The sequence below is a fragment of the Manis pentadactyla genome, chromosome X, assembly GCF_030020395.1.
Source record: "Manis pentadactyla isolate mManPen7 chromosome X, mManPen7.hap1, whole genome shotgun sequence".
Taxonomy (NCBI): domain Eukaryota; kingdom Metazoa; phylum Chordata; class Mammalia; order Pholidota; family Manidae; genus Manis; species Manis pentadactyla.
The window spans coordinates 26,867,232-26,889,918 of NC_080038.1; the positions used below are offsets into that span (position 1 = coordinate 26,867,232).

Consider the following 22,687-nt stretch of genomic DNA (forward strand, 5'->3'; position numbering starts at 1 on the left):
AATTCTATTGCATCTGTGAGTATAATTGTCAGTTTGATCCCCTCACAAATACAGTGACATTGCAGACTGCAGTGATCATTATATCCTGCCACTAAAAGTCACATATGTGGCTGAAATATGGATTCTTTAGCAAAGCTAATCCTAGATAAATCTTGTGATTAAAGCCAACCTGTTTAAGGAATTAGTATCAGAGATCATTTGTGTCTTTCAAATGGATTTATAGGATCACAAACATGAAAAATTAGTGCAGTTTTAATTTTTTTTTTACTTTTATTACCCCTTAGTTATTATTTAAAAATTCCTCTGGTATCAGCTGTGCCAATGAAAGAGATATGTACTGGCTGAAAAAGGGATCATCAAACCCTGATGACAGGGCTCAGTGGTATTACTTAGAATCAAAGTGAAAAAAATCAGAGAAAAAAGGAAAACTATATAAAAGGACAGGGACTCAGGGACCACCTCTGCACACAGGTTGTCCTGGACAACACGTTGTTGGAATCGGTGCTTGAGTGAGAGCACCATGCTATCACAAACACATCTGTGAAGTAATAAACAGAAGGATGGAGAGAGAGGAGAGGAGAGGAGAGGAGAGGAGAGGAGAGGAGAGGAGAGGAGAGGAGAGGAGAGGAGAGGAGAGGAGAGGAGAGGAGAGGAGAGGAGAGGAGAGGAGAGGAGAGGAGAGGAGAGGAGAGGAGAGGAGAGGGGAGGGGAGGGGAGGGGAGGGGAGGGGAGGGGAGGGGAGGGGAGGGGAGAGGGGAGGGGAGGGGAGGGGAGGGGAGGGGAGGGGAGGGGAGGGGAGGGGAGAGGGGAGGGGAGGGGAGGGGAGGGGAGGGGAGGGGAGGGGAGGGGAGGGGAGGGGAGGGGAGGGGAGGGGAGGGAAGGGGAGAAGAGGGAAGGGGAGAGGAGAAGAGGGAAGGGGAGAGGAGAGGAGAGGGAGAGGGAGAGCTGTGTAGACAGGAGATAAGGCAAGTCCTTTAATCCTAAAGAGAAGGTTTTGGTAGCCAGCCTTACGTGACAGTTTATTTCTATTTCATCTGGTAGAGGAACAGTTTCTCATTAACAGCAGGACTGTTAGCAGTAAGCAAGGCTCCTGTAACTGAAGATTTGAACAGCAGGCTTAGTCATCTCTTGAGGAAGAAAATGCTAGAGGTCCGAACAAACCTTGGGACAACAGATTCTGGGTTTTATCCTCTGAAAAGGCATTATCTCATGGAAACAATTGTTCTATTAAGCTACTTTTACTTGGCTATAAGATAGTCTCACCTGAGGAGCTTTTAAAAATTTCTCAGGTGTCAGGGCCCCACCTCAGACCAATGAAATCAGGATATCTGCTCCATCCCCAGTGTTTTCCTAAACCTCCCTGTGATTTTACTGGGTAGTCCTGTTGGAAGTGATGTGGACTCTGAGAAGAGATAACCTGGATTTGATTCCAGCTCATCTGTTATTGGCTGTATAATCTCCATTTTAGTAAAGCTCCCTAAATCTCAGTTTTTCTATCTATAAAATGAGGATTAACTGCCCAGGAATTATTATGTAAAAGAAATAAGATAAAGTATGTGAGATTCCTAGAACATGTTGCTCTACTTAAATCTTAGCTATAGTTTACCAATAGAAACTGCATATTTTTGAGTTTATATCATGGGTGATAAATTAGAAATATTCTTAGGGAAAAACTGTGCTTCAAATTGAGGTAGAAGTTTATGCAGCAATAATGAAAAAATACCTCACAAGAATGATACCTGCACAACAATTAACTATAAAAAGCAAAAACACTGGGTTTCAAAACAGCCTTATTAAATCTTAATAATACCTAACATCCCTAAGCATGCAACAGCTGTCAGTTTCCTCATCTCTCAAGTAGACAGCATATGACCCACTGACCCCACTCGTTAACTGTAAGACAATAAATCTAACAGTATAGCTTATTATTTTTTAAATATAATTACAACTACTGTAAAGCTTCTGGTCTCTCTTATAAGGATTAAATCTCATTTTTGTTAAAACTAAACTATCCTGTTACAAGAATTAAATGGCATTAACCAAGACCCCAATTCATTATCATTCTACCCAAAATAATATTGTAAACTAATATGTTTTCATCATATATTCCATATTTTAGCTGTTAAATGGCTCTTACATTCTCATATGGACAAATTATCTAATTGAAAAACACATGCACACACGGGGAGGGCTGTACCACACAGAGAAGACAAGTAGTGATTTTACAGCATCTTACTATGCTGATGAACAGTGACTGTGAAGGAGTATGTGGGGGGGACTTGGTGAAGTGGGGAGCCTAGTAAACATAATGTTCTTCATGTAATTGTAGATTAATGATACCAAAATAAAAATAAAAAATAAATAAAAAAATAAACATGTACGAACTTGGTATCTTTCTTCCTAGTACTCAATTTTAAGATTTTTCAGATATTCATTTGATAATTCTGTGATATCCTCTTATAACCTTTTTATTAGTTAATTTCATTTTGAAGACAGTGAAATGAACAAAAGTGTCCACTATAAGCAACATATACTCTACATTCAAATATTATTTTAATTAAAAGCTCATAGAAATTTTAAAACTATTTGTCATTTTATTACCATTTTCTATTACTTAAATATTCAAAATGATTTTGATAAGGCTATATACCCTTCTGTGATAAATGGGAAACAGATATCAACTATGGAGTACTTTATTCAAATTTACTAATATATCATTTATTACTTCATAGCTGAATTTTATTAAAATCGATGACAAAGAAGCAACAAATTTGTTTATATTTTAGCAGTCTACAGGACTCCTAGTGATGATATACTTAGAAGTAACATCCACAAAATATCCATTATATGTTATTCAGCACTGGAACATGGTAGATGAATTTCTCAAAGATTTAAACAATTTACAGATGTCAGTCATTCACTATGATTTATTGTGACTATATAGGCCTAGGATGTTATGTTTCCCCTATTTAAACAATAGTTTAAAAAACCAGTTGCAAAAAACATCCTGGTAAAGTAAATGAAAAGAGATTCCAGTTATCTAGACAAGGATTATACTCAAATACTTTTGAGCAAATTTGGCATAGAACTTCATCTACAATGCAAATCTTAAATCACATGTTTAGATTATATTTCATAATATAAATTCTGCAATCAAGTAAGAAACTACATTACTTAACTGTAGTAATGAATAATATGCATTTTATTTTAAAAATCAACTCCTAGGAGAAATAAAAAAATATAAATTGGCTGATTGTTTTCCATCAAGTCAAAATTGTGAAAACTATAAAAAAGCATTAAAGATAACCAGAAAATGATAAATTATTGTATAAAGGGTAAATTCAGCCCACATACACACACACATTTCATTTTTAATGTTTTGCAGGTCTCCTAGCATAAATGCATGAATTTGGGACATTTACATCCAATTATTTCAGTCATCCAAACAACTGAAATGGATCAGCAGAACAAAAATTGCTTCAATTTATTAGCGATTGGTTCAAAATACTCAGTTTTGTTGTTATATGACGTAAGGATAATGTGGAAGACAAGATATCAAAAAGGACACTAAATCTCAATCTCTCTCTGTCTTACATTCTTTTGTGAGCTTTCTGGGCTACTGGGAAGTATGTGTTAATACATTTATCTGTTTTGAATTTCTGTTGTGACAAGCAATTTAAAAGTTCTCCAGAGGCAGACAGGATATTGCAACAGTAACATCTTAATGTTACCCTATCTGTATATAATCATCTGTATCATAATACTAATATAACATGTTTATCTTCATTTTTATGTTGTATAATCTTTGTATATTATTATTGGTAACCTTTCACCTATATAGAAAGTTTTTATTTGTTTTGCTATGTATTACTTAGCAAAGTACTGCCTCACCATGTCTTAAAGATTTTTTTTTATAATAGCAGTGATAAATCTGAGGATGTTTCCAGATACTATGGTAAAGTCATCTTTAACTCAAATGCACTAAAGTACACTAAGGTGTCAGTGAATAGTCAAGGCTAGTTAGGCAATGTGTCTGCCCGTGGAAAAGAGAAATATAAAAAAAGTAAAGTCCAGGATAAAACCTAAAAATAGAGAGAGTCTAATAAGTATCCTTACTCTAATGATAAGCAGCCCAGGAATATGTTAATCACATTTCTCTGGACTTCTACATGGGCCATCAGTTTTCCTAATGCCTCATTATGTATCAGTGCTAGTCTCTGTTCTAAGCAATGCTAAGAAAAGTATATATTTAAATTATTTAACACAGTGTTTCTCAAATTCCTTTGCTAAAAGGTTGCGCTGAACACACATTAAGCAAATGAGATGGCAACACTAAATCTACTAATGTACCCCATTCCTTTGCTAATACAATGGCATCTCTAATTTGCTCATTTCAACTGCAATCCACTGAAGTCCAAAATTAAAGAAATATTTTCATTATTATTACATTTAACACTATTAAATGATATAATTTGGTTTTAATGATGAAATTTTAATGTTTCTTTAAAAAAGAAACCCTGGATAAAGTAGTCTCCTGCTGATATAATAGGGGCATTATTTTGCTATTATCATATCTGCATAAGCAGATGATGGTACTTTCCCTTTTCCATAGCAGAATAACTAGACTAAGAACTGCTCTTCCAAGAAACTCAGGATTTAGTTTAAGATAACAACTTGTAATATCTCCAAAGACTCTCTGTCAGACATAATGATATAAATCAATAATACGAAACAGTACAAAAAAATATATATTTTGTACAGGTTATCATCAAAAAGGCAATGGCCATTTTTATTCACATGTATTATTAAAACACTTTTTCGATATATGGGAAAAAGAACATTTTGGACTGCAGAGAGTTTGGCTCTAACAAGTCTGAGATATTTAAAATAATGATTTCTAGTTAAAATGTCATACACATAAGGAACACCAATATATTCCAATCTCATTACATTTTCTGAAAACAAAGGTATTCTACATGGATTCTCGAAAAAAATCAGTCTAAATGATATGAAATGAGTGTGCACGCCCATAAAATATTCTGCTTACTGAAGTTTACATCCTTCCGAGCTGGTACGGTTTTATTCTTTCCATTTTAACTTAGTGTAAACTACTTAACTAACATTTCTTGCTGCTAGTGTATCAAAATTTGATAGTTGGAACAAAGATGGAGTGGGAAAAAAATTGGCTCAAACAATTGATATCAAACCCAAAAAGGAGGCTTTAACAAGCATTTTTCTCTTACAGCAAGCAAATGCTATATACTTTCTCTTGAATTTTTTTCAAGACCAATAAATTATATGCATGCCAAGTTAAATCTGAGACCATTCATTTCAGAAGTAAAACTTTCCAGAAGGCAGAGCTAATTCTTGAAAAAGTAGACTAAAAACAAAGAGTAATGCAGGGATTAGCCAAGCAGAAAATAGAATCTGTGTCACCATCCTCATGAAGCTAAAATGGATCAAAAGCAAACTAATTGGTACGTAAATGTCATTTTGAGGTTACAAATAGTTCTTGCAAGTCCTAGTGTTCATCAAACTTGACTTTCATCATTCATTTTTAATTCTAATGTTACTCTGGTAAATAAGTGAGGTTATTTCCACATCATATTACATATTCCAAATGGAAAAGATTTACTAGAGTAATATGCAAAAGACATAAAGAATCAGCACAACTTTTTATCCCCCATTTTTTATTACTTTATAAAGAACATCTTCAGTTTGTTATTCACAAGGAAAAGCTGACAAAGCATTCTTTTAATGCTGCAAGTATTATGTGGATTGGCAAACAAACCAATTTGCTTGAAACTCAAGGAAGAAAATGAGGTGTGGGTATATGAAACCCACACTGCACATACAATGCATACCTTATAGGGAGATCACAACAGAAAGTGAATGGTCTGATTCACAATAGAATATATTTTGAAGCAGATAAAAACTTTTATATCTATGAACATAAAAATGCATAAATCATTAAATAATTTCACCCCAGAACTTAACTTTTGCATATGTTAACATTTAAACACACCAGAAACAGCTCATGAAATTGCTTATGTTAATACCTATTGCCACTCATTTTAAAAGGCAGTTCCTCTTAAAACCGAACCCCAGGCCTCAGAACACCAGTTAAAGTCAAAGCATTTTAAAGTCAATATATACAAAATATGAAAACCTCCAAATTATATTTCAATGACATTTTAATTTACAAATAAACCCAATAAACAAAGCATATGTTTAAAATTCTAAAACATTTTTTGGCAGGTTATTTCTCAAGTCAAATATAACTTCAACCCCCAATAATAAAGATCTCCCTATACTTTATTTTCAATAATAAAGATTTCCCCAAAAAGCAAAATGTTTCATGAACCTCCAAAGGGGCATATTATGTATGAAATGACAATTGCTTTGCAGAATAGCTGACATTGTCATGCATAAGCTAAAGAACCAATATCTAGTTATATAAAAATATAAACTTCTCAAAGGTAATTACCATACAGGGAATGAAAGAAGCCATGAATCTCCCCTCTTAGATACATCGAAGAACGTTCCAAATCTTAGATGCTTTTTTTTTCCTAAATCTTAGATTTTTAAGAGGTGCTATCCTGTATTTCATGACTGACAAATCAGTAAATAAAATTCCTTATGATTTAGTTAATAGTTTTTCTTTCAGTTATCATTGACTATGATCTTTTTAAAAGACTACCAGTTGGCTGGTTTTTCTTCTGCTGGAGCAGGAAAGAGAGAAGGGCCTGGACTGCAGTTTGTAAGCAATAAACGGATTTTAAACTTAAAAAAAAAAGCCTACCAGTTACTATGGGTGGGAGGGAATGAGTGAAATAGGAGAAGGGGATAAAGAGATACAAACTTCAAATTATAAAATAATTTAGTCAGAGGAATGGAAATACAGCATAGAATATATAACCAATAGTATTGTAATATCTTGTGGTAATAGGACCAACTACACTTGCATGGTGGAACATTTAGTAATGTATATAATTATCGAGTCACTATGCTGTTCATCTGAAACCAATATTGTATATCAACTATATTCCAATAAAAAATACTGAGCAAAAAATTTTAAAGGCATATTTGGGTATTTCCCCAACACAGTTCAGAGGAACTGAGAGAGAACTAAAAATAGAAGTTTCATGCTGACCCCTCATCCTATTGACAGCCATAAACAAACTTTAATAAACCCCTTTAGGAGACAGAATGATCTTTGAACTGGAAAGGAGTCCATAAATAGAAAGGGTTTTAAGATCAGAGTTTAATGGTAAAATGAAACCATAAACACTGTTTTGATCTCTATTAATCAGCTTGTATTTCAGATTATACTTGTTTGGCTTTAAATTGTCATGTGTGAGATATTATAGTGGTGTTCCTGTAGCCTATATGATGTGCATTTCAACATACACTTCCCATTTAGGAGAACATTTGGAATTGGGTGTATCAAGCTTTTTTATGCTATAAAATACATAATGTATATAACTGTCCTATTTTGATTACAGGCTCATCAGTCTACTTTCTGGTTATGATGTGGATGCCTACCTAGGTACCCCTACTTCACTGATTGAAAGGAGGACATGGAGATCAAAAGCTACTTCATCACTTAACAAGAAAAAGATCTATTTTAAACCTACTCTTACTATTTTATGAAAGGATAGAGCACACACAAGAGTAAATAGAGCACGTATCCAGATAACAGAAACTGACTACCATATGTGGATTTAATGAAAAACAAAAAACTGTAACAGGCTTATCCTTCAAACACATATACTATAGCTTTTTATCCTAAGGGTTAAGAGCTCATATTTGCATTACATCTACCGTCTCCACTCACTTTAGTATGAAAAAACATGTAAATCGGTATTATGAGTCAACAGTGAAGTGACCTGCCCCCATCCTGCAAAACAAGGAAGTCAAATTGATACAATTTCTCCCTTAGAGCTTAACTGGGGCAGGAAGGATGTTGGTCATCTATTGAAGCAACAAAAAGGTTACAGGAATCACTGCTCAGCTATGCATTATCTAGAGAAGAAACATTTCTAATAAACCTACCTAATTCCAACCTCACAAACACATTTGCGCTTCTTAAATTTTCCCTCACAGTATATGTGCTTACCAAGAGCAATATACTGATCAATTAGATATGAGTATTCTGGTTCTTGTGATAGTTGAATATCTCATTTAAAATGACTGCATTTCCAGTTTGTTGATGTCTTTTTTTGAGCTTGTTTAAAATTTACTCCCCATCCCCACCCAGACCATGTTACAGATCTGCTATCATAAAATGAGGCAATCAGGTTTCTGGGTCTGCAACACTGAGGACTGGATTCTGGTTGATGATAAATTCACCAGTGAAAGGCTATTCTGAGTTATTGCTGAGCTTTTACCTGGTGGAATATCACCACCACATGAGGATCTCCTTACTTGGAAATGATTCAATGTTCCAAAGACCAATGAATCATATAACCCTACCCAAATGTCAGCTTCTGTTATATCACAGATACCAATATCAATGACACTGCTTCTCCAACTTCTGATTTTAGAGTATGGTAAAGGCTCAAGGAAGTGAGAGAGTGCAATTTCAAAGAAGTTGGCAAACAAAAAAGTGCCCCAGAAACTAGGAGAAAAGCAGAGGTCAGCAATCATTCTCTCTCTAATCCATGTGTCTGGAAGGTATGACTGTGTAGCACCAGAGATGAAAATGAGATGTACTAAAAAGTGTAATACAATAAAAATAGAAACACAGTGCTGCCTGTTTAACTAAAGAAGCAGAAAATGAGTAACCATCCAATGGAGGACTTTCCCCAGTGACAAATTATAGAAGCAGTGCCAGGAACAGATTTCAGTGATTTTAAATAGTTGCCATGTTGCCTTTTATAAAGTATATGAATGAAACTGGCAAGAGTAGCTAATTAATTATAGCTGATTAGTCTGTCAAATATCTTGACAGAGTAAGCAAAACATGAACTTTCTGTAATTACTTGGAATCAACGTACTCTAAATATAGTATGCTTCATCCATGAGGCATATACACCTTAAAGGCTTGGCGTTTTTTCTAAAGTTTTACACTTTAGTTTTAGATATTGGTATTTTGAGAATTAAAATCATACAAGATAATTCCTAATGAATTGCAAGGAGAGATCATTTTACATATATGTAATAGCAAAAATATATACAAAGCACAGTTTCTATTTTGTGCTCTGTTTGGGGAAATATTAAGTCTGAGGTGGTAAACATTAAACTATACTAAAAACAGTAGTAGTCCAGAAATGTACCAACCTTCAGGATCAAGCAGTTTCTCTATGCCTAACTGATGTTTGGCGATGTTAAATGCATGTTCCAGTCGTTGTGTGGCTGACTGCTGGCAAACCACACTATTCCAATCAATTAGGTCTGGCCTGCAACACACACATGCAAATATAAATCAGTTTAGAATGTTTCATGATATTCACTTCAATTCTGATTTTTAATTGACAACCCATGCTCACAGTCCTTTAAGAGTTGAGTGTTACTCTGTTACCCTTGAATGTTTCTCATTTAAACAAGTCACAGTTTTAACTGAAAATCCTGAAGAAAACAAAGGATAATTTATTCTACTTTATCAAAGCAATAAAAATGTTAATCTCATCCAATCTCATGGATTTGAATGCCAGCCCTTTGCCAGTAACTTCTAATTTCATAAGCCTCACCCAGACCTCTTCCTTGAGCTCAGATTCTAGATTTGTCTGTTTACTCAGTGTCTCCACTTAAGAGTCATTACGGGTCCAAACCAACTTGTGATATGTATCCTCATTGCACTCCCCCTAAACCACCTACTTCCCCTGTAGTTCTCCCTTTCTCTGTAATCAATGACAAGTTCAAATTTACCTTTGTTCAGAAAAGAAACCATGGAGTCAATTTTGATCACTCCTTCATTCTCTTAGAACACTTCACTGGAAATATATCCAGAATTTGACCACTCCCCACTATCTTCCTGCCATTACCTTAATCTAAACTACCATTTATATCTTGCATGGATTATTAGCTTTCTAACTGACCCTCTTGTTAATCTATTCTCAGCAGAGCTGCCAGAGTAATCTGTTAAAATGTTTCATCATAACCTTCTTCTCAAATCCCTACTATTGTGGGAGTAAAATTCACTGTTTTAACCATGACCTACAAAGTTAACTCCCTATTAATTCCCTGATACTAATTCTTGCCTCTCTCCTCATATTCGTCAAACAGGCTAGATAGGTTTCTGCATTTGTATTTGCTGTTCCCCCTACCTAGAAGTGTCTTTGGGTCTTTACTCAAAACTCACATTATTGGTGAGCCCTTCCTGGATCTACCTCATCTAAAATTGTACATTCCAAATCAAACTTTCACATACTCATTTCATACCCCTCTTAATTACTTTATATTTTTCTCCTTAGCACTTACTACTATTTGACATATTATTTTAATTAATCCTGTCTATCTGCCTCCACCACTGGAATGTAGAATATAGGATTTTTTTGCCAGTTCTGTTCACTTTTAGAAACCCAACATGACAAGTAGGAAGGGCTCAATAAATATTGACTACCAGAGAATGGAATGGAACATCCTATATGAATATCATTTTACTTGAAAATAGAGAAAACATAAAGGCGTGTAAAAGGCAGTTCTTACCCTATAAGAATTTTAAATCTAATGAGGAAAAACATACATGATAAGTTAAATTACAAATGTCAAAAATACAGACAAGATATAAGGTTTTCTAAAATCTGAAGAGGTCAATAATGTTTTTTGAGGCTTAAGGGAGTCTTAAAGGTTGGTTTAGGTTTAGATTTAAGAAAACTGTTTGAGAATAGAATTCTAAGTTGTGTGGGTATTAGAGAATCAAAGTTCTTAGGGAAGGAAAAAGCAGAGTGTGTTTAGTCAGGCAAGACCTCACAGGCCTAGCTCCACTGGGAGATTTCTAGTATCAAGTGGTGGGAGATGGGCTTAGGATAGAGGACTGGGATGAGTCTGCAAAAGACCTTGGTAGTGAAGGAATTACAACTTACCCCCAAAACACTGCAAACAATTAGTTAAGTGGTTCTTCACCTTTTCTGAATCACATATACTTCTGAGAATCTGATGAGTGCCATGAAACTTCCACCCAAATACCTGTCCACATCTTTAAACATAATTTACACACAATTTTAGGACATTTGGGTCCATCAATGTACTCCTGCTTAAGAAGTCATGCTCTTCAAGGGAAGAAGTTACAAGGATAGGCTGTTATTTTCTAAAACCATAATTTCTCACTGACTCTCATTTCCTTTTCTTTACATGCTCCTGCCCCAATTAATTCATCCGAATTTTGTGCACTTCTTAAGAAATCTAATCTCCCCAATATAGTCCAAGTTACCCAAAATAGCTAACGATATTTTAGAACCTAAAATGTGTAAAGTAGGAGCTGCTTCTAGTAATGGAAAGACTGTAAGAAACAAAGATTAAATGCTAGAGTATTTGGGCAAGTTTTAACCTCTCTATGCAACCTCTGCCCCATCTTCCTTTCCTCATCTCTCAGCAACAGGAGTGAAAAGAACAAAGGTGGGAAAGTAAGCTAGTTTTCTCACCTGCAGTCCAGTAACCAGGCTAATGAATATGATAAAGAACAGAATGGCTTCCACACTGTAAAACTTTTCCTTTCATCCCCTTCCCCTCTCTTTGTCCACTCATTAATCACCTGGGTAAGGAGTTATTGAAGTCATGTAATCTATTTGAGTTTTAGTGTTTTCATTTTTAAGATACAGAATTTTACTGAATGTCTTGAGGTCTCTTCTAGCATTAAAATTGATCTAATCAATTGTTTTAAATCATTACTAACATTTTAAATAATTATGATTTTCACATACATAAAGAACTATAAAACTAACCAACTGTGGAGGAAAGCCACATACCTTCCCAGGCTAACCTAGACCACAACTCATAAATAAGAATGTGCATCCAAGGATCACCAGTCTTTTGAGGAAAGTGACATAATAAATGAGACAATACAGACTAGCAGATAAGCAGAGTCGTCCATAAATCCAAATCCTGGCTCTACCATATATTAGCCAGATAGTATCAGGTAAATCCCATAATCTCTGTGCCTCAATTTGCCAATATGTGAAGTGGGGATAGTGATAGTATATATGTCATGAGAAACAGGTGGGGGTATTTCACTTAGAACAGTTCCTACAAAAGAATAATTGCTTAAAAAACATTAACTTCCATCACCTTGTTCTAAGGTTGATTCTATTCATGAAATAACAGTAATGCATTTTCAATTTACAGACTCAAGCCAAGAACACCTATATTTATAGAACAGATATGTTATCAACATTGCTGATGCAAGAATAACAGTATGATCAAATGGAAGGTGGGGAAGAGAGAAGAGGAAGAAGTCTAAGTGTTGATAATATCTTCTTCCTCCATATCAGATAATCAACAGATCTTGTCTAAACTTGACAATAAAAGGTGCATCACTATCATATAAATAGGGGCAACAATTATAAGAATAAGAATAAAATGATTATAATAATCAAATTAGGAAATAGATGGGGAGGAGAGGTAATACTTGTGACCTTCATATTAAGGAGTAAATCCATCTACTGTCAGAAATCAATTAATCAAATAAATATATGTAATTATGACAACCATCAGAAAGAATAAAAGTTGCTGATAGTGACTACTTCCAGGAAGTGGAGTGTGATGAGTGGGGTTGGGATCAGGGTCATGAAAACACATTATGTTTCATTTTTTGCCTTTGCCCCCGTCTTGCCAATGGGTTTCAGCCATCAGCAAGTTCACTATGGATTCAGTGTGACCAAAGAAATGACAGTAGAATGTTTCTTTGGGGTGAAAAGGTTTATTACCTGGCTTGTTCTCCCGGCAGTAAGTTGAGCACTAGCGTCTCTACCTCTGTGCAAAGCACTGGTCCGAGCTCTCTCTATAGCACAATAATAGCTTATTGCCTAAAGGTGTGGAAGTGGTAGCCTAGCAACAGGCCAGTTACCTCATCAGGTGGTTTAAGTTTAGTGAGGATCCTGGCCATAGGAACCCCAACTTCCTCACAGCCCCCAACTCTCTGACTTTGTTTTTAAACTAGGCACTACATTACTTCTATGGTAATAAATTAAAATAAGGAATTAGGAAGAAAATTTAATTGCAATTTTATACTATGGCAACTTATCTGCATATTTTGAGCATGTTTCTCATCAATTATCATTTGAGTTTCCCACAAAACCAAAATCTGGCTTCCTTTTAACTGCATTGTAGTGGATTTTGTGTTTTAATATAACACTTTTAATTTCTTAGCTAGTAAGATAAAATTTAGCCTTCAATATACATAAAGCCCCCTAACCTTTGGAAAGACTCTCAATCCCTGTGCTCTGTATTAAATTCATGCATTTGTTTTATATAGCTTAGTCACTCAATTATTGAAATGAGGACACCTCATGACATTCCTAAGTGTACCAATGACCTTGGAACAAAAAGTTCAACCATTTTTGTTTTCTTTAGATAAACAATATGAACATCTGTCAGAAACAAGAAGAGGGAGATGATTCATGAAAGAGCATTATCAGCTGTGAGAAACCTCTTGAAAAGTAACTATGTTATTATAAAAAGGCAGCTACTGATGATTCATTCAATATGACAAGAGAGAATATATAAACGTAGATACTTTGAGAGAGAAAGAGTGGGTCAGGGACAGATGCAGCAGGGCAATCTGGATATGTTTACTGTATTACTTACAAATATATTCAGAAATCATAAAATAGAACATTAACAAATACAATGTGTGAACATGCTGTCAGGATTGAAGTCTTCCACTTGAAAAGAAAACGTTAAAGAGACATCAAGTACTGCATAACCTGATCCTCGATATTTCTGTTCATCTGCAAATGTGTACATGAACAGCAAGATCAATATGCTCAGGCCCTTACTGTGAAGCATGTGGCTGCATAAATGAGCACTGACTTATAATGGAGAATGACTGTATCCCTTCTCATCTGGCCGTATTGAAGCTGTGGAATATTTTCCTTCATGTCATACTTATGAAAAACAATGCATTAACAGTGCTTAACATGCTGCTTGGAGTGTGAGCCTGCCTCCTTTTGAAAATCAGGTTGCTGAGTCATTCACCTGGAAACTCAGTCTCGATGGGGTTAATTAAACCCAGCTGGAGCAGAACACCTGCCAAAGATGCTTATTTAGAAAGCATTTGCTCTTTGCTTGAACTTTACCATGAAAAAAAATTTATATTCTGGCTTTTCTAGAAGCAAGACTGGCATAGGAAAATGGTAGTCAAGAAAAGAAAGACCAAAGTGAGAAAAGAGAAGCTACACTGAAAATCAGGAGAGATGCAGTCCAGAGGCAAACACAGTTTATAAGGCAATGCATGTGCTCCCGGGGATTGGGCTGAGTAAAAGAGATGGGTAATAGGAAAGCCAAAGGAGAATTTCTTAGAGCACATGTATTACATAATGTACCTCTATATAAATTATATGAATGTATTATATATGTGTATTTACCATGTTGCTTCACTTTTTCTTGAACAGTTATTAATTCATTTACTGAGTTTATACAAGAATAAGCAAACAAGTATTTGTTATCTTAGGAAATATAATAGTATATGGAATATACTTAAGAACTGTGGATAAAGTGAAGGTTCTTATGTCCAGGATTCTCACCTGGCCCTGGTTGGCTAGCTCACTACACACGTGTGGGCAATAGGTTGTTACTGACTCTATTATAAGGAGCTCTACACGACACGGTGGCAGGGCTGCAAGGCTGCACGAGAGCAGAGACGAGACTAGAGTGGTGGCAGCTCCAAGGACAGAGACAGACAGCCGCGGGGGCAGAGGCCCAGAGGTAGAGACCAAATTGCTGCATGCAGATTTGCTCTGAGTGGACAGGATTCTAGTGATTGATCTGCCATCATTGGAGTAAAATTGGGTATAAACACTTTCACCCCAAGAATGTTCCACTCTCATTTATTTGGTCTCATTGAATCCATAGTGAACTTGTCTGGGGCTGAAACCCACTGGCAAGACAAGGACATTTGGCTCACTATATAACACTGAGATTTCTTCATGGAGATCCACAGAACTCTCTTGTGCTTTATTGTAATCACTTTGCTGTTCCAGAGCAATTGTTTCGTTTGATATTCTGAACACTGAGTCATAGAATTAATTGTGGTCTGCTCTTTGCCTTGGTTGCTAAGATGCTGTGCCTCTTTTAACCCCAAAATATTTTAAAAATATGGGCAGGGCCTTATGGTAATTTATCTAAATAGGTAACTGACAAGAGAAATGTTTTTCACATTATTAACCTGATGATATTAATTTTACTACAGCCACTCACATGAGATTTGGAACCACTTTAGCTCTGTAGTTTGGGCTCATACTAACACATTACTTGTATAAAAAGACCATTTCCATTCTTAGCAAAGTTAAAATATACCCTTGACTTTCTGGCAGAGTCCCATTTTAATGTATGTTGATCCCCTCCCCCTAACATAGCCACTTTCATGCTCTGATTTTCAACAACTAAATGATGTATCACACAAAAATAGGATAAATGCTCTTATTCAGGGCATTCCAATGGATGGTTAGAGCAATATGGTCAACACACATAACTTGTTGCATAGAGGGAAATGATCTGGAACCACACGGGAGAAAAAGATTTAAGTCTCTAAATCAATACGTCTAAAAATTATTCAGTATCTCAGCAGTCTCCTTACCTATGACTGTGGATGAGAGCATTCAAAGCCAGACCATCAGACCAGCTGGTGGTGAAGTTAAGGACATTAACCTGTGGATAATTACGAGTTGATTGTCGGACCCAGCTCAGGAGAATCTTTTCACTGTTAGTTTGTTGCAATCCAGCCATGATACTTTTCATTACATTTTTGACCTATGTGTAGAAAGAAATTTTCATAAGACAATGCATTCCCTGAACAAGAACCACACAAACTTAAATTTGAATGTCCTAATATTTAGTAATAAGAATGAGAACTTCATGGTCAATTAGTAATGAGGACTAGTATGTTCTACCAGGACTGAGTCCATTCTAATTAGTTAGGAATCTATTTTGATTGGTTGGTGTTTGTGATATACCATTTATTAAATATGTTTAATATCACTCCTGGATTCTGTAGTGTTAAACTATTAATTTTGTGTTTTTACAATTGCTCATCTTCTAATTATAATAGATATGCTAGAGCAGAGGGTGTACAAAACATAAGGCTTGTTAATCAAAGAGTTAATATACTAGTGGTTATAGGATAGGAAGAATGGCACAGTGGCTAGGAGAATAGGATTGCTTTTTTTAAAGCCTAGGTTCAAATTTTGCCTTTACTATTAATGAATTGTGTAAATTGGGCAACTTAACCATTTTTAGGCTTCTTCCCTTAAGTATACGTACAAGGTTGTTATAAGAGTCAAAGGACAAACTACGGTGAGATAAAATCTCTAAGTCTCAACTGTCACTCAAAATAATGCAAATTATGTTTACTGACTGAAATGAAAGAGTATTTATCCCTAAAAGCTGTGGATATGTCGCCTTGGGTTTTTTGGTTTTGTTGGGGTTTTTTCGGTAGTCCATCTTGTTTAACTCATTATGGGTATGAGATTCACATGCAAAAGAAAAACAAAGGTTACAAATGCCCTAATCATGGGTTCAAAACTCTGGATCATTTATGAGGCCTCTTGGGTCACAAGAAATGCCATTTAAGAAGCTGCTTTTCTATAAAAAAAATTATATAAAGTTACAAAATCCCACTGAAGTTAAATACACATCACAGGTCCTTAGGTGAACACAGCACATCTCCCCTCTCCTGTGTCAAGATGTGTCAAGGGTACCTGATCTTTTGTCTAGACATAATGTCCTGAGTGGCTAAAGGACTTCTTACCAACTGGTGGGCCTTCAGGGAAAAAGAGGGTTTGGCTGGACCTGCCCAGCTCCCCAGGACAGTATTACTCTTATTTCAGTTTGGTACCTTCAATCTTTTGGACCTGGTGATTTATTCTAATAGCTTTCCTTTGAAATAATCTTAGACCCAGGACAGTCATGTCACCTGAAGAAAACCTCAGCTTTCTGGTGTGAGATGTCAGTTATGGGGACTGAGACCCACTCTCTCTTAGATAATAGGACAAAGGTGAGTTTTCTCCCTGCCTTAAAAATGAAGAGGGAGCTGGTGCTCCTTAAACAAAAGAATATTAGATAATTGTCGACAAAGTGCCTGGCATAAGCAGGTGCACCAATTGCAGACCAAAAACCACTGGAGCCTGACAAGGTGTCTTACTCGTTGCCCTCCCCCAGCAGCATGAAACGCTTCCTGTGATGAGGGTGACAGGGCTCTAACTACTTTGTTCCCCTGTGCTCGTTTTCACAGAGAGGTTAAAGGACTTTAAGGTCTGTGGAACAGAGATGAGAAGTGGCAGAACATTCAAAATGCGCTCTCGTTCAGAGTGGTTAGATAGTGCTAAGCCAAGAGGTGTCATCTTGTGAGCTAGGCTCAGGAACATCACCTTGGGGCTGTGAGGAGGCCCCCTCCGTCAGCGACTTCCCCTGCTGCTCCTTGAGAAGTCACTACTTCCCTCCCAACACTCACAGTTCCCTGGCCACGCTAGGCCAGCCAGCCTGTTGGCAGGGTGCAGGAGCGAAAGCCTGGTGGCCTGGCTTGCCAGGGCACTGGCAGGCCTTAAGTCGGAGTCAGTGTGAGAATTCTTCTGCCTTGTCGGCAGTGGCATCATCTGCGGAGTCCCCTTGTCTGAGGAATTTGGACACGTCATTAAAAACAGGTAAAAGTCAACTGCAAATACTATGATGGCAAAGAAATCAAACACGCCGGCTGCTTTGGAAGCCCAGACGGATAATTTCGTTACAGCTGTCGTGGAGATGAAGTAGACAAGCAATCACGGGCCAGCGCAAGCCCCACTCTTGGTTCAGCTGCGTGCTATCAGCCAAGAGGAAGTCGGGAGCCAGGAGGAGGTCCAGCAGCCACCACGTGGAAGGCGGCTGCTGAAAGTGCCCCGTAGCGGACAAAGGCGACGGAAGAGAGACCGCGTGGGCTGGAAGGAAGTGGCCTCTGAGGGTGCGGAGGAAGGCGTGTGCATGGGCAGGAGGGCACAGCGCTGGGGGCGGGTCCAGCCTGGGGGTTTGGAGGCGGTAGCGCAATGGCTGAGACTCCGCCTCCCTTCCTCTCCCTCCATGCCCAGCAGAAAAGCAGAAACCCAGATGGTGGAGAAGGAGAAAAAGGCTAGACACTCGGCTTTATTTATGTTAATTGGTTTCTGTATGTCTGATGTTCTCCTAGGCTTAGTGCATGTGCAAGTGCCATTCAGCCGGTTGCTGTATAACAAAGTTTCATTCTTCTAACTGATGTGATGCAGAAATCCATTCTAAACATTTTTTCCTAGGTTTGAAGAACGCAGCAATACCTCATTATAAAACAAACTGTCTACAACTTCTGTTAATAGAATAATTACTGGACCACTTCTTTAACATAAGTCAGACCCCTTATATACTTGAAAGAAACATGTAAGCTAGTGTGATTAGTTTTTACCACCAAGGGCTTTCTTTTTGGGAAATATAAGGTCTATATTCTACTGACACTGGATCAGAGGATGAATATTTATTGTGCATCCTAAATATATTATATTTTGCTTCTTCATCCATGTAGATGTTAACAAATGCCTCTGGGGAAAATACATATTTTAACATCGCCAATGTTACTCATCTTTTAATGAAAGATTCAATGCAAATTTCAGGAGACTATTAAATCTAACTTTAAAATACTTGAAAAGGATTTGAGATTATGCTTTGTAAATGCAGTAATGATTTGAAGATGTGAAATCTTTGCATATATTTATCACCATTCCTTGACAGTTAAATCTATTAGGGGTGGATTATCAAGCTTTCTTAATTCCTTCCTGACCTGCTTATTTAGGCAGTTACTCAGTGAGTAAATAGGTCAGTTTATGTAAGATACATAATTTTTCTCATATTCTAAAGTTATAAAGTACACCATCTCCATATGTAGATTGTGTACTGTGTGCATTGTGCTGAACCAAGGTTGGAATCAGCAGACACTGGCCCAGTGGTAGTGATTCGTATTGATCAGGCAACCCTCCCATGATGAATGGCATTCATTTGTGAAACGCTTGGCCAGGCTGCCCTCTATGTGCATAATGTTAAAGGACAACACAGTATTCAGTGCAAAAGTCCTTTACCATCACTATGTCATTAATTCAACTTATCAGCCCCAGTCTCGGTATTGCTTCACTGTGCGTGCAAATATTGCTGAGAAAATAAATAAAGGCTAACAGGAGGTAATCAGTTCTTCTTTTCTACATAAAAGACAGTTACCAAGAACTCTTTATTAAGGATCAACCTTTGGTTAGACACTGGGATGATACTAAGGTGGATCTTTAAGCAGAAACATTTCCTACTTTCTGATCTTACTGTCCCTAAGAGAGAAAGATCAATGTAAACAAACGTGTGTGTGCATACAGCTATATACATCTGTTTTTAAAAGGAAAAAAAATGAAATGTCTTTTAGCAGTGATTTAACAAAACGGCTGGGAGTTAACTGGGCAAGGAAGGTATGATGGACATGAAGATGCACCAGCAAGATTTTCCTTCAAGGAAGAGCTTGTTGCTCCAGGTGTCATCGGGCAGCTTTCAGCTGCGAGTCCTCTCAGGGATGACCTGACTTGCAGAGTTGTGTCACCAGCCTTTCCTAGGGCAACCCACGTCTAGTAACTGATGAAGTGAAATGGTATTAAGACAGCCATTTTGGCCCTACTCAGGAAAATTCTAAAAGGTTCCTCTAGCTCCCGGTTCCCCATGGGGCTGAATAAGGCTATGGATGGGTGCATATCACACAGCTCTACGTCTCACTTGAGTTACCCTCCCTTCCACTGGTGTTGGTCCCAAAGGCCTGCCTTAATTAATGTCCCGCCTGCCAAATGCACAGTCTACTTCCATCCTGTGACTAAAGGACTTGCAGTGGAGGGGTAGGAGCAAACAAGGGTAGGAACAGTCTTCTACAGGGAAAAGAGAGTGTGTGTGTGAATGGCCTACAGAAAACTGGAGCAAGAACTGCCTTGCACAGAAGGCACTAGGAAGGCAGGAATTTATAGTAAGGGCTTTCACCAGAGCAAAACCCATCTTTCTCTTGTATGCTGTGCACATAATAAATAATACAAGCATTCCAATGTCAAGTAGCCCTGAAATTGAGTTTTCCCTTTGAGTTAGCCAGAAAAGGTGGGGACCTGACCTCTGATAGCACACCACTCTTAGCAAGAAATGTTTTTATCTCCAGCTGGTTATCAGAGCTGAGTTGACCACCTTCAAAAGGATGGCTTGCACTTAAGAAAGAAGGAAGAAAAATATGGTCTAACATGTATTGTCTACTTTACAATTTTGTTCAAAGCTGCTTACTCCTCGGTGTAGGAATAATTTCTCAGATTAACAATTTTAGTTAAGTGGAAATTGGAAAAAACAATGACAGGGCAAAAGAGGTTGGCATTCCTGAGTTCTCACAAGTTCAAAGAGAAATCCTCCGCTGCACTATTAATAACATGGTATGTGGCACTGTAACAAAAAATTCACATCTTTCCATCTCCTAATGCTATTCTTAATCTGATAGATCTGGAAAGTACATTAGGCTGGTCAGAGTGTCCTTTAATCTTTGCTGAGATTCAAGGGCTTCTTTGACTATTTAATAGGAAGGCAAATATGTACTCTTGGTGGAAATATCTTTGGGGATTCCTTGGGTTATGATGAGGAGTATTGATCAGGAGGAAACTTTTTTTTAACTGTGTTTAGTAGTTTTAGGAGCACAGGGTGTGTGACAGAAGAGAGAGACAAGATAAGGAGACAGAGGTTGGGAAGATCTACATCTTTGCAATCACAAGGATATGGTGATTCAAGGACATAAATGGAAAACAACAGACTATAATATCAGAGAGGTCTCAGACCAAGAAAGACCGCAAAGCATTCTTTTTGGTATGCCTGAGTGTGAAAGCCCCTCCACATGCAAATAATAAAATATGAGCAATCTCACAAGCAAATGGAGAAAATTACAGGGTAGTTTTGAAACTCTATATTGCAGTGAGTTGTGATGTAGTTGGAAAGGGTTTTGAGGACATAAGAAAGGGTGAGATCATATAAGAGATAATATGGATGATAAATACAATTAAAATAGCCTTTTGGAGCTCTGTGCACACCCAAATTCTCCTGCTGGCTTTGTCACGACCACCATCTGCACAATGCAAAGTGTTTTCTGCATGCTGGGGTCCCTCCATGAACCATTTGTCACCAGGCCATAAGATAAACACAGTAATTGATAGTCCATTAGAGGCTTCTGTAGCAGCATTACAAAGACCTGCTCCATGTGTTGAGTTTAATAATAAAAAAGAGGTTTGCAGTTTACACGTCTTTTATTTCCTTCTTGTAATGCTTCAGTTTTATTGTCCTTTACAGACTATGGAAAAGAGGAAAAACTGTTCTTTCCTCAAGATAGTTTGAGAAGGACTTAGCAACCAAAGTAAACTAGTTGGGGTGTGGGGTGCTTTTTTTTGCCTTGCTGGTTTGATTTTTCACCATCACAATATGAAAAAGGCCCAGAAGTGGAAATCTTGGGTTCATTTGGCCTCTTATGAGCTATTCTCTGTTGCCAGCCACTATGGTCTCACTCTTCCCGTATTGCTGTGAAACAGGATTGAGCCTGTTCTGAGCATTTAGAATAAAACATTCGGAGGTCAGTGAGGAGAATAATTTGGCTGTTGAGTCAAATAGGTATACCTCTGGTCTACATGTTGTCTGACTCTAAGCAGGACCAATCTCCAATTCAAGTTAAAAATCAACCCTATTAACTGAAGTAGTGTTACCTGCTACAATAGGGATAAACCTCAAAGAGTATGTTCAGAGAAAGAAGCCAAGTATAAAATAACACATATTGTATGATTCCATTGATAGGAAATGTCCAAAAAGGCAGACATATAGAGCCAGAAAATAGATTAATGGTTGCCTAGGGGAGTGATTGCAAATGGACATGAGATTTATTTTTAGGTTGGTGGAAATGTGCTAAAACTAGACTGCTGTGATGGATGTACAATTCTGTAAGTATCCTAAAATCTTGAAAAACTGGGGAGAAAAACTGTTCCTTCCTCAAAATAGTTTGAGAAGTATAGGCACACTGGAACTAAACCAGCTTGATATACTTTGTATTTTCTATTTAGAATGGTCACATTTATGACATATGGGTTATATCTCAAAAAAACATGTTTTATAAAAAAAAACTCTGCTAATAAAAAGAGCAGACATCTCACTTATCCTCCAAATTTCTTAAAATATGAGTGGGAGACTCCAAGTAATCAAAGTTATTCATACTATGCATGTCTAATAAAACTGGTGTTTTGTACTGTTTTATAGATATTCTCTCAATCCTGACAATAAATATACATGTTAATTATTGTTTTTTTCTATTTTGACAGTAAGGGAATTATGGCCCATGCAAGGATGGCATCACACCCAATGTCACTGAAATGGTAAAAGGGAGAGCCGAAATGTAAGCTCATGTTGGTCTGATCGAAAAAATGCATGTTTTTCACTAAACTAAATGACCTTGGATCTGTTTTGCAGAAGTTCAATAAATATGAGCATTCAAAAGCTCTTATGGTGA

General features: G+C 37.0%; 1 protein-coding gene and 1 pseudogene across 1 annotated transcript in view; both read right to left on the bottom strand.

The window, feature by feature from the left end:
• The window catches only part of DMD (dystrophin), a 2,193,636-nt gene that overhangs the window by 1,748,690 nt on the left and 422,259 nt on the right, over nucleotides 1–22,687 (bottom strand). The window contains exons 6-7 of the mRNA XM_036917975.2: nucleotides 15,737–15,909; nucleotides 9,283–9,401 (exon numbers count right to left, since the gene is read on the bottom strand). Coding sequence (XP_036773870.2) covers nucleotides 9,283–9,401; nucleotides 15,737–15,909 — 292 coding nt within the window. The remainder of the gene's footprint in view (nucleotides 1–9,282; nucleotides 9,402–15,736; nucleotides 15,910–22,687) is intronic.
• On the bottom strand, nucleotides 17,710–21,308 carry LOC130681984 (CKLF-like MARVEL transmembrane domain-containing protein 3; annotated as a pseudogene).